A 12,349-nucleotide genomic window follows, 5' to 3' on the forward strand; every position below is an offset into this window, starting at 1 on the left:
GATCATGACAACAGACCCATCATCAATGAACTAGACTTTTTTCCTCACAACAACAATAACCATCACTCTGCCTCTACCTCTGCACCTCCCTCATTTAATAACATTCGCCATTACACCAATCCTCCTCTCTTGGGATTAAGAGTAAACGTGAGTTACACCCTTCATTTATTCTATTCTATTATTACCTCCTTATTGCCTACATAATTGTTCTAAATTGAGGTTGCGGTTATGATACTATTGTAGAGACATGTTAACTTTTTTATTGTGACCTTAATTACAATTACATATAACAATTTAGATCTATTCATTTAATTTATCATGCTTCAATATTTCATAGATATCAAATTTGTTAATACATCAATCCCAATTCGAAACAAAATAGATATAAAAAATTCGGACATGATTGGACCACATAATGTTGGAATTCAATCAATTATGCTTACATCTTCGACTCCGAACAGCTCTAATGGATTTCAATTATGCTTCAAGTTTAAGATCACTAATTACACCTTATTATATTTAAACAAATACCCTCATTGTTGTTTTTTTTTTGGTACAACCCTCATTGCTAAATTTAATAATACAATTATATACTGATTTCATATTTTCAGTCTCTAAATTTTCGTTACAAATTTAATTTTTTTCTAATAGTGATATTTGTGTGCATAAATATGATATTGGTGTGGTGCTTACAAATATTTGATGTTTCAATAGACTGGTTTAAATCTTCTTACCACCAATACAAGCAATCATGATCAATTCATGGTGGATGATGACATATCAACTGATTCAAAAGACGAAAGAGTTAAGCTTGAGGTACGGAAAAATTAATAAAATGTAACATCAAAATTCAATAATTGGATGAAATTTTTATTATATTATACAATTGAGTGTGGTTTGCACAATCTAACTATTATTCAGTTTGGTGTTCTTCAAGCTGAGCTAGAAAAATTGAAAGAGGAAAATTACAAACTTAGGAACATGCTTGATGAGGTTAAGAGGAATTACGACACACTTCAAATGCATTTTGCGAGTTTGATGCAAGTGAGGAAAGTTGAGGATTGTAATCAAGAGCAAGATCAAGTGTTTGAAAAGAAACAAAATGAGAATGTTGAAGTGTTGGTTCCAAGACAGTTTATGGATCTTGAATTGGCTACTACTAATTGTGATGATGAAACTTCACTTTCTCCCTGTGTTGGAAGAAGTCAAATTGAGTCAAAGTCAATTGCAAACAACATTGAGGAAGGTTCCAAAGAATTTGATCATGACAAGAATGAATCTCATAGTGGAATTGAAAGAATGGATAGTCCTCCAAAAGAACAAGTTTTAGCTGCTATTAATAACAATAATGTTCCAAGGTTTAGTCCTACAACAAATGTTGAACAAGCTGAGGCTACCATGAGGAAAACTCGAGTTTCTGTTAGAACTCGATCCGAGGCTGCTCAGGTAATTCAAATTTTTAGAAAAAACTAAGTCCTATGTTAAAAAGAGATAAATTTTAAAAAAAAGTTTATAAAGAGTGACACTGATATAAAATCTAATTCTTATGTTTTTAGATTAGTGACGGGTGTCAATGGAGAAAGTATGGACAAAAATTGGCCAAAGGAAACCCGTGTCCTCGAGCTTATTATCGATGCACTATGGCTATCGGTTGTCCAGTAAGAAAACAGGTTTGTCATGGATGTTCATTCTTCTCAAGCTTAATTTGCTATTTTAACTTCTTAAATCTATAAAATTCAACTCTTCTACTAACCTTATGTGCATGCTCACTTAAATTAGTTGCACACTAAGTTGCATAGCTCATGTTCTTCTTCTAAAAAATGTTGAGTTTAGAGGCTCATGTTTCATTCTTTTAACATTTCTAACTAGTTGAGGTAGGTTGAAAATCAAACTTTTAAATGACGGTAATTTTCATAATCGTGTCATGAGTTCAATAGTTATAGTTAGCATAATCGCAGTTGATGTTAGATTAGAGACGACAACACAACATACACTCGCGAGTACCTATCTGAACTCGTCTTAATTTAGATAGGAAAATCCGCTTTTATTTTTATAAGCAAATTTTATTAAATGAAGTACAAGGAGTACCCCAAACCTATACAACAAACCGAGAGGTTTGACCCAACATTATAACAGAAAGCAACTACTCACCCTCTGTGAAGTTTTGTAATCTCCCACCAAATCATAAACCTATATTGATTTAGTACGATGTGAATTTTCTCTGAAATTAAAACACAGAAGACGAGATCGGATTTTGGGGTGTGGATATCCACCCCTCACCCATTAATCCACATTGCTAATAAAATTAGTCATTTTAAAATTTTATATATAGATATATGTTTAATATTTTTTTAAACTATTATAAATTATAATCTTCTCTCTATAGAAAATATGACATGATTTTAATATGTTCAATATGATATGATTTTAATCTTCTCTCTATAAATTTTATACATAGGTATATGTTCAATATGATTTTAATTTTATTATTTTATAATAATAATAATTTTATTATATTAATTATAATAAAAATAACTTTTAAATTTATTATTTTATATATATAAATGGGTTGCATATACGGGGAGGGGAAATCCAAATCCATCGAGGGTGGGGCTAGAGACTTAAATTTTACACCTGGTAAAAAAATTAGATCGGGTGAGAGTTTTTTTCGACTAGTCATGTGCATGGGTGGAGTAGGAAAAACATTCCCAGACCCGCCCCGTTGCCATATCTATACCTGAGATGGTCTCAATTACAATAGCACTGCAGACATACAAACATAAAAAAGTTATGATATTGCCCTCCTAATCTAGGTCACAGTTGTGAACCTTTTTTAAAACCCTTATGCTTAATTGCAGTTTTGGACCCCCTCTATTTTAGCTGAATCGCGAAAATAGTCTTTCATTTTATTTCTCCTCAGTTTTGGTCCCCTAAACAGAATTTTGGTCCAAAACATGATGACATTTCATTTTTTTAAGTCGCACCACACCATTTATGATCATAGATTTCATGTACAATTGTTGCACCACGAGATCTTAAGGCATTGTGTGACTTAAATAAACGCAAAAAAAAAATGAAATTTCATCAAGTTTTGGATCAAAATTTTGTTTGGGGGACCAAAACTGGAGAAAAACAAAATAGAGGAACTACTTTTGCGATTCAGCTAAAATAGGGGATCAAAACTGCAATTAAGTCAAACCCTTAATATTAAACAAAATTGTTTACAATAATTGCACAGGTACAAAGGTGTGCTGAAGACAGAACAATACTAGTGACAACATATGAAGGAAACCACACTCACCCTTTACCACCAGCAGCAATGGCAATGTCAAATACAACATCAGCAGCAGCAACAATGTTACTTTCAGGATCAATGTCAAGTGCTGAAGGCCTAATGAATGCAAATTTCCTAGCAAGGACAATGCTTCCTTGTTCTTCAAGCATGGCAACAATTTCAGCATCAGCTCCATTTCCAACTGTTACATTGGACTTAACTCAACCACCAAATCCCTCAAACCAGTTCCAATTTCCTTTCCTTCAAAATTTTCCAAATTCAACAACTTCATTACTGCCTCAGATAACAGCTGATCCTAACTTCACTGCAGCTTTGGCAGCTGCTATTACTTCCATTATTGGAGCTTCACTGCCAAACATTAATAATAATAATGTTAGCATAACTGCCAATAATAACAGTAATGAAAATGCTACATCAAGTAACAATAGCAATGGAAACAATAACATGAACAATCCAAATTCCTCAGGGAAAACTAGCTAGCTCATAGTTAGATATTATTCTTTCATTTTTTTTCTTTGTTAAATATGTTTTTAGTTCCTATATTTACATATGTTTTAAATTTAGTCCTTATAAAACTTTTGTCCATTACTAGTCTCTCATTATATAAAAATGGAGTTTTTTTATATATATGGACTAAAAATTGATAAATTTTTTATAGGGACTAAAAATTAATAAAAATTTTATATAAACTAAAATAAAATAAAATAAATATTTTATAGGGACTGAAAAATATATTTAATATTTTTTAATTATTTTTTCATTCTGGTTGGACTCGAAAAATAACTTGAGGTGAAATTTTCCTCATTTGTTCAACTCATGAAATTTTGTTATAGAGCTATAGTTAATTTTTTTTTCTTAACTATTTGGCTCAGTTTCCCATGTTTTTTTTTTGTATGGATATGGAAATGAATGAAAGGTTGTATTATCTTGTCTTTATTGATATTATTATTATTGATGTCTTTGAATTTTCTTTTTAAATGGTTATTATTGAAGCAGAAGCTAAATCCTGTCGAGAAAATAACAATAACAAGAAGATAAAAGTTGGGGGCAAGAATAAAGGAGTCAAGAAAACCGTCTGAGAGTGGTTAAAAGAGGATGTCATTCTTGGAACATGTAAACAAGAGATTGAGATAAATTTTTTGAGAAAAAGCATCTTCAAATTTTCTTTTGCCTTTTATAATCCTCTTCACATGTTAACAAATAGTTTACTTAATTAGTGATTGTTTTAATAAACAATTTTTTATAACGAATTATGTTTCAAGATTGATACCAAATAAAAAATTTAAAACAAGAAATATGGATAAGAAATTTGTAGAAATTAAAGAGATTAAGGGAGAAGAAAACACTATATATAAACTATTTTCTTTTAGTTACATGTCCTCTTTTGTGACTTACATCTATTTTCTATGAAAATTCAGGAGATACCTAAGAAAACTCAAACACACTCCGTAAGATACCTAAGAAAAAGCTACATGACTATACTCTCAAATACTCATAAAGAAAAGGTCTCTCATTTTACTTTCTCACACAATCACAAATAGTAAGGAAATAAAAAAATAATTGTGATCTTGATAACGATACTTCTGAAAGAGAACGAGAAAAATTTTCATGAGTATTATTTATAATATATGAGATATAACTGAAATGAATGTTTAAAATTTTTTTAATTCATGTTTAAGTGTGAATCGATTCATGCAGTTGTTAACAAATTTGAAAACAAATTTCGCGATAATGAATTGATTCATGTTCTTTAAAATACAACATGAATTATTTAATTCATCAATGACTCAATTAATGAACTTCCCAACTAGCATGAATTGATTCTATTCAACAATTGAAATGATTAGTGTGTTATATACTAAAATGTGTTTAAACAATTTTCAAATCATGTTTAGAGTTTCTAAATTAAATCATAATTTTTTTTTATCGTTTATTACTTCATAGTTGTAAAAAGTTTTAAAATTAGGAAAACCCAATATTTAAGCCCACCTTGCACCACGGGTATCCATTTAAGCCCACCTTGATTTTGACGAAAACCCAATATTTTCACAACGCAAGAGGTGTATTTGAGTTTTGAGAATTGTACCGTGCACCCCTCCATTTTTACCTCTCACCCCCTCATTTTTTTCTAATAACTATTTTTCCCTTTTTATTTTATCACTCTCTTTTCTCACCCCCACTTTCGAAACTTACAAAAAATTTCTTAATATCCGAAAGTTTTAAACTTTCGAAATAATTAAAAGTAAGTTTTATTATTTATTCGGAACTTTTGTTAAATTAGAAACTTTCGAAATATAATTTTACAGAAATAATTACCAATTTCGAAACTTTTGATGAATATGAAAGTTTCGAAAGTTTAGAAGAATTTGAAACTTCCGAAACACATATCATTCGGAACTTTCTTTGAAACTTCTGAAATTAGATATCAAATTTAATACTATTAATTTATTACTATAAATATATTACTATTTATTACTATAAATTTATTATTATAAATTTATTACTATTTATTAGTATTAATTCATTACTATTTATTACTAATAAAAATGCATTTCGGAACTTTCAATGAATAGCAAAAAGTTTCGAAAGTTTAGAAGAATTTGAAACTTCCGAAACACATATCATTCGGAACTTTCTTTGAAACTTCTGAAATTAGATATCAAATTTAATACTATTAATTTATTACTATAAATATATTACTATTTATTACTATAAATTTATTACTATATATTACTATTTATTACTATAAATGTTTATTACTATAAACATTTGAAGTAAGTCAATTTCGAAAGTTTCAAAAAATTCCAAACTTTCGAAATTTTCAATTCATTTTTAGAAAATCTGAAAAGAAACTTCTGAAATTAGATATCAAATTTAATACTATTAATTTATTACTATAAATATATTACTATTTATTACTATAAATTTATTATTATAAATTTATTACTATTTATTAGTATTAATTCATTACTATTTATTACTAATAAAAATGCATTTCAGAACTTTCCATGAATAGCAAAGTTTCGAAACTGAAAAATTTTACATTTTTGAATTTTATATTTCGAAACTTTCAGATTGTCAGAAAGTTTCGAAGATTTCTGCATTTCGAAAGTTTCATGTTCATGGAAACTTTCGAAACTTTCAAAATTTTGGAAAAAAAATGAACTTCGAAAGTTTCATGTTCATGCAAACTTTCGAAATTTAAAAAGTTAATATTTCAAAAATTTCAAAGTTTCGAAATTTATCTTAGTTTTGGATTTCGAAAGTTTCAAAGGTTCGAATATTTGCAAATGTAATTCGGACAATTCAAACTTTCAAATAAAATGGATGAAAAAAAAAAAAGAAGATAATCTTTTTGGGGGTTTTTACTAATAATATTAGGGACAATTTTTGGGGACCAGGGCCCAATTTTTAGGGGCACCAATTTTTTTTACTAATAATTTATATATATATATAACAGACTTGTTTACCAATTTACTCCCTACCTAAATTATACCAAGCAAATATATAAAATTTTATTTACCCAAAATTTTGACATTCTAATAAAAACTCTTAAGCAAAACAAAAGCACCAATTTGACATCATTCATAGTTAAAAGATAAATTTATTATTTTTAATACAAAATTTATCTGAATAGACACAATAAAACTTTGAGTCTGCAGTATAAAACATATAATCAAAATTTTAAATCTTGTATTTTATATTGAAAGATTTAGGTCATTTTATATGAAAACTTGAAATTATGTTACAATATAAGATTCAAGCAATATAGAACATGTGATTAAAATTTTAAATTTTGTGATTTGTATTGAATAACTTAGGTCAATTTCTATAAAAATTTGACAATATATTGCAAAAATCTTGAAATTTATTTAAAACATGATAATTCTTCTTATCTTGATAGTGAAATTCTATTTTAACAATTGAATCAAAATCAAATTTTGCGATATTAAATTTTTATTTGTTTTTATGTTGAAGATTGCCGATAAGAAACAGCCCGAGACTAATATATATAAACAAGAACTCAATATATTGTTCAATGTTTTAATTTTTGTGATAAAAAAAAAAGATCGAACACCCACACCGAAAAACAGAACAAGAAAATCTATTAGAATTCAGGAGTACATACTTAAAAAAAATTAAAATAATTAAATGATATTTATTTTTATAAATTTGTGTCCAATCCAAATATTTTTCAGAAAAGTATAACAATATGCATAACTCATCGCGAATGGAAAAGAAATTAAAGAACACAATAATCAATAATCAATAATCAATAATCAATAATCAATGTTATAAAGAACAAAATTGTTTCTTATGAAACATTAAACTAATTTAGAGGATCGTGTTACCATAGATAGATGTTACGGTATGTATTTCCTCAACTCAACCACACAAAACGCGCGGGTTGTGTCACACTCATTCATAGCAAACTAACAGGTTCGCCGCATTTGATGTCACACCCATTCAATACATTTAATTAAATTCTCTTATCTTCACTCAAAAATATAAATATAAACCTCAATTTTGTGGAACCGTGTCTTGATGTCTCTACTAGTATCTAGTAACATCTAATATAATAAATAATAATAATATTTACACAAATCGAGGCCTAAAGATAAATAATTGAATAATTTAACTTGAGGAGGAATCATGCTCGTTGTATGATTTCAGAAAAACTGCCGAACTTTTGGAAAAGTTAAGAGAAAGAATATCAGATAGTTTGCCAAGCTGATTCAACGTGGGTAACAACATTTCTCTAAGTTGATCATTTTTCTCATAGTTACATCTTAAATTTTCAAAATTGCTTTATTTCAATTTATTTATTGGCCAATAAAATACTTGTGCATTGTGTGTATCCACACAAATATTTGAGCATATTTTATAAAATTAATTGTTAACTTTATATATAAATCTTAGTTATGAAATATTTTTATTTCACCCAAAAAATTAAAAGAAAATTGACTAATTTTTGTTATGATTTTATTGTATTTTTAAATTGGTAACCTAAATATTACTAAGTGTATATATATAATGATAATATATTTATATATGAGTGTAAAGTGAGGTGGATACAAAAATATTTACTATTTCTATAGATAATTATCCGTGTGTATACTCATATCTATAATACGTTTTTTTCATATCTAGAATACGTGTTTTTGATAAGTAGAATTGAGTGATTAATTGTGAATTATTGCATTACTAATGCAGCTGATGGCTATGCCTTGTATAGGCCTACAAAACTGAGCTAACATACTAACAAGCTTATACAAAACTTATACTTAGATGCTAACTGAATTAATTAACTTTTACAATAAACTAATAATTATACGAGTCCTAACAGTTTTGACCTTTTCCATTGTAAATATATTTTACGGGCACTCAATAAATATGAGTCTAATTGACATATCCAATGGGCTAGCTTCTTTGGGCTCAAATCCAACTTCTGATCCAATTCCTTTCCAATGCTATCCTTGGACCCACGTTTCCTATTAGTGACATTCAAACCAAGGTTTTCCATTTTTTTATTTAAATTTTTACTATACTAAAAAACATTAATTTTTTTCTCACTATTTATGTTACTTGGACAACCGCCTTGTTGGTCAAGCTTCATTTTCTGTTGAAAAGGGAAGAACAGAAAGCAATGAAAGCATGGTGATTATTTGTACTCTTTTTAATAATTCCCCTTTTACTTTGTGTGCGTGTGTGAGAAAGAGAATGGCATGATTACCACTTTGAAATAATTTAAGGCCCCTCTCGACCAAGCCATTGAAGAAGGGACAAAACGATGAACATATTTTATTTTTTGCTTTTATTATATAGTTTTGGATCTTGTTCAATAGCCGCACTTCACTTGGTGGCACCACACACCATACCATAACGGAACGTCAAAGCAAACATGAAACGTCATTCTATTCTTCTATTACACATTTGTATTTGTCGGCTCCTCAACTCATCATTGGAGGAAGACCAAAGTATCATACTTCATTTGTGCCTTTTTAAATAAATAAAAAAATTTCACAAATGTACCAACAATGTTCAAACTGCAAATCAAAACAGTTGGCATTATCTATCTTTTTTATTCTGCACATTTAACTTATTTCAAAAGGGATTAATATTCCCTATCTCTACTTTATTACAAGACTCATTTTAAGATTTTATCTATTATTATAATTTCTTTTTTTGAAAAATTTTATATGTATTCATAATTTCATTGAAAATAACATATTTTTGAGGAATTTATTATACTTTTCTTAAATTACGGAGATTTTATAAATGAATCTTAATTATAATAAAAGATTGAATTTGAGGATTACAATTCAGTTGTATATTGAGTTTGTTGTGCTTATGATTGCTTTTGAAATAGCCTACAAAATAGGTGATATTTTGTATGGATTGAATCTGATTCTCAATTAGCAAATATGATTTTTAGGAATCATGATCTTGTTAGTTGGTCTATCAGAAATAACTGGTTTAATAGCATTGATATAATTAAAATAATGAGATTTATTATCTCTTATATTTTTAGATAAAAATAATCAATATACTAACATGATTGTTAATTTGATGCTTCACATTGCTAATAATTATTGGTGTCATATTTTTCCTCTTAATATTTCGTATGTTTTCCATAGAAACATGATTGATCTTTTGGAATATAAATTTTGTGGATTTATTTAAATGGTTAGTGTACCTTTTCCCCCCTATTTATTATGGTTTTTTCACTCTAAGTTTTTTTTATAAGCTTTTTAATGAGGTGGTAGTTTATATCCCTTAAAATTGTTTTTTTGGATTTTGATATAATTTTCAAGTATCTTTATATTTTTATTTATTTTTTAATTTTTAAAAAGATTTTAGAGTGAGCAATTTACTTAGTGTGTCAATATAGTTGGAATGTCAAACTAATTATATGATGTATTTGCACACTATTTTTTTTTCGCTTAAAAAAAAAATATATTGATCACTTCGTTCTATAGTGAATGTCACATTTCTAAAAAAAATTATCACCTAATAAATATTATTTTCAATTTATTTTTGTACGAAATGTCATATTAAATTTATTATGTACTATTTATTATTTTTTTCAATTGTGTATCTTATAATTAAAATTATATGCATCATTTCCATGTCATTATATATTTCACTTTACAAATACAAATCTTATATGTTATATTTATTTCATTAATTTTTTTTTTAATATGTGTGAAATGAACAATTATAAACTCATTGTAGGATATAGAAAGTAATTTATGTCTCGTAAATACTACTTAGATGATAATTACAAAGACATTTAACACATAAACCACAAATTCGAATTTGGGATACTCATTTTATTGCGTTAATTTTGCCATTAGACTCTTTAGCTATATTGTGCAACCGTTTTAAAAACCATTATATCTAGAAGGAGAAATTTTGAGTCTATTTGTTTTAGATTTTTAATAAGTGATTTTAACTTTATATCAAAAAATAATTTTTATGAAAATTTATTTAAAAATAGTAGGAGTTATTTCGGATTTAGTGGTTACCGATTAAAAAATTTAATTTTAACATTTAATAACTTAGATATTTATTATTATAGATTCTTACATGATAAAAATTATATTTAAAAAAAAATTTAAAATGACTTTTATAAATAGCTTACTAAAATAGCTTTTTATGTTAATTATTTTTAAAAATTTCCCTATTTAAAATATTTATAACCAATAGATAAAATACTTAAAATAATATTTTAAAATAAATTATTTAAATTACATTTTTATTTAAAATTTTATTTCAATATTTTTTAAATTATAATAAAAATAAAATAATACTGTAAACTTTTTATTAAGAAAAAATTATAAAAACGGACCTTTAATTTCACTAAATGTATTAATGCATAGTTCCTACGACGGCCATAAGGTATCAATCAAGTCGGCAGGTCCAACGCTAATGATGATAGAAAACAATATTTTCAATGTTTTTAATTCTAAGTATGGAAATTATCATGAATAAAAAAAAATGGAATGTGACACCTACCAAGCCTTTCATTTTCTCTCATTTTTAAATTATTTCCACTAAGTTCATTTTCTTTTTCATTGACAGACAACTCAAGTTCATCTGTAGCAAACAAAACTTCTCGTTAGCATGACTAAAAAATGATTATCATTATTATATATTAAAATTTAAAAGTTCTATTTCATATTGGATAGTGTTTTCATAGGTATTAAACCATACTACACAATATGGAAATTGGACGTTGGTGTAACGTACCCTCTCACATATATAAAACGTGATTTACAGTCTCTTTACTCGCACGTGTTTCCACCTACGTGGATTTAGCTTGGCCTCAATTTCCTTTTGTTCTTTTTTCTTAACTACGCCAAAATCCTTTTCATACATACACACACAATTGATATAATATTATAAGAAAATTGGACCACGTGACTTGCGTGTGATCGAAGCATCATTCCTTACTATAACACCATTCTACCTTCCAACTCACGTCATTTCAAGTTACTTAATCTAGCTAGTAGTGGTATCTTTAATACACAAAGCATTATACTAGTAATATACTCTTTAGGCTTTAGAACACTAAATTTACACAGGTCTACATAATTTAGTGAATCTATTTGAAATTCAACCGATTAAAAAGAGTATATTGAAAATAGTATATTGGATATTTTGTTATTAACACTCCTTAATGAAAAATGTACATTTTAATATACATAAAGACAAATGCTAAAGGTGTTCGAGAGGTGCAGTCTAATAAAGTCCCAAATTTTTAGAGGTACCAAATTATTTTTTACTATATATTTACATATATTTAGCAAACTCATTTTTTAGACTAAAGTATTTACTAAGAAATTTACTTTCAACCTAAATTATATGGACCAAATTATACATGCATTTTTATTTACCAAACTGTTTTTTAAATAAGGAAGTATGTTATCATGTTATAATATAGTATATTTTCATGTTTTAATCTAAATTAGACATTTAATTCTTTTTATCTACTATACAGTTCTAACCTAAATTTTAGACATTCTAAAAAATAAATCTTAAAGAAAAACA

The 12,349-nt window shown here is 27.1% G+C and overlaps 1 protein-coding gene across 2 annotated transcripts; it reads left to right on the forward strand.

Annotated features, from left to right (window-relative positions):
* The first annotated feature begins 11 nt into the window (after positions 1 to 11).
* LOC101511587 (probable WRKY transcription factor 31) lies at positions 12 to 4,231 on the forward strand. Of its 2 annotated transcripts, none has more exons than XM_012717212.3 (5): positions 12 to 147; positions 715 to 816; positions 922 to 1,446; positions 1,557 to 1,670; positions 3,239 to 4,231. In XM_012717212.3, exons 2-5 carry the CDS (start codon positions 763 to 765, stop codon positions 3,773 to 3,775), a joined length of 1,230 nt encoding a protein of 409 aa, XP_012572666.2. In that variant the 5' UTR covers positions 12 to 147; positions 715 to 762; the 3' UTR covers positions 3,776 to 4,231. The 2 variants fall into 2 exon arrangements, with proteins under 2 accessions (XP_012572666.2, XP_027189617.1); XM_027333816.2 differs by having other exon boundaries at positions 110 to 147; positions 938 to 1,446.
* Positions 4,232 to 12,349: the final 8,118 nt, after the last annotated feature.

The sequence above is a fragment of the Cicer arietinum genome, chromosome 1 (genome assembly GCF_000331145.2).
Source record: "Cicer arietinum cultivar CDC Frontier isolate Library 1 chromosome 1, Cicar.CDCFrontier_v2.0, whole genome shotgun sequence".
NCBI lineage: Eukaryota > Viridiplantae > Streptophyta > Magnoliopsida > Fabales > Fabaceae > Cicer > Cicer arietinum.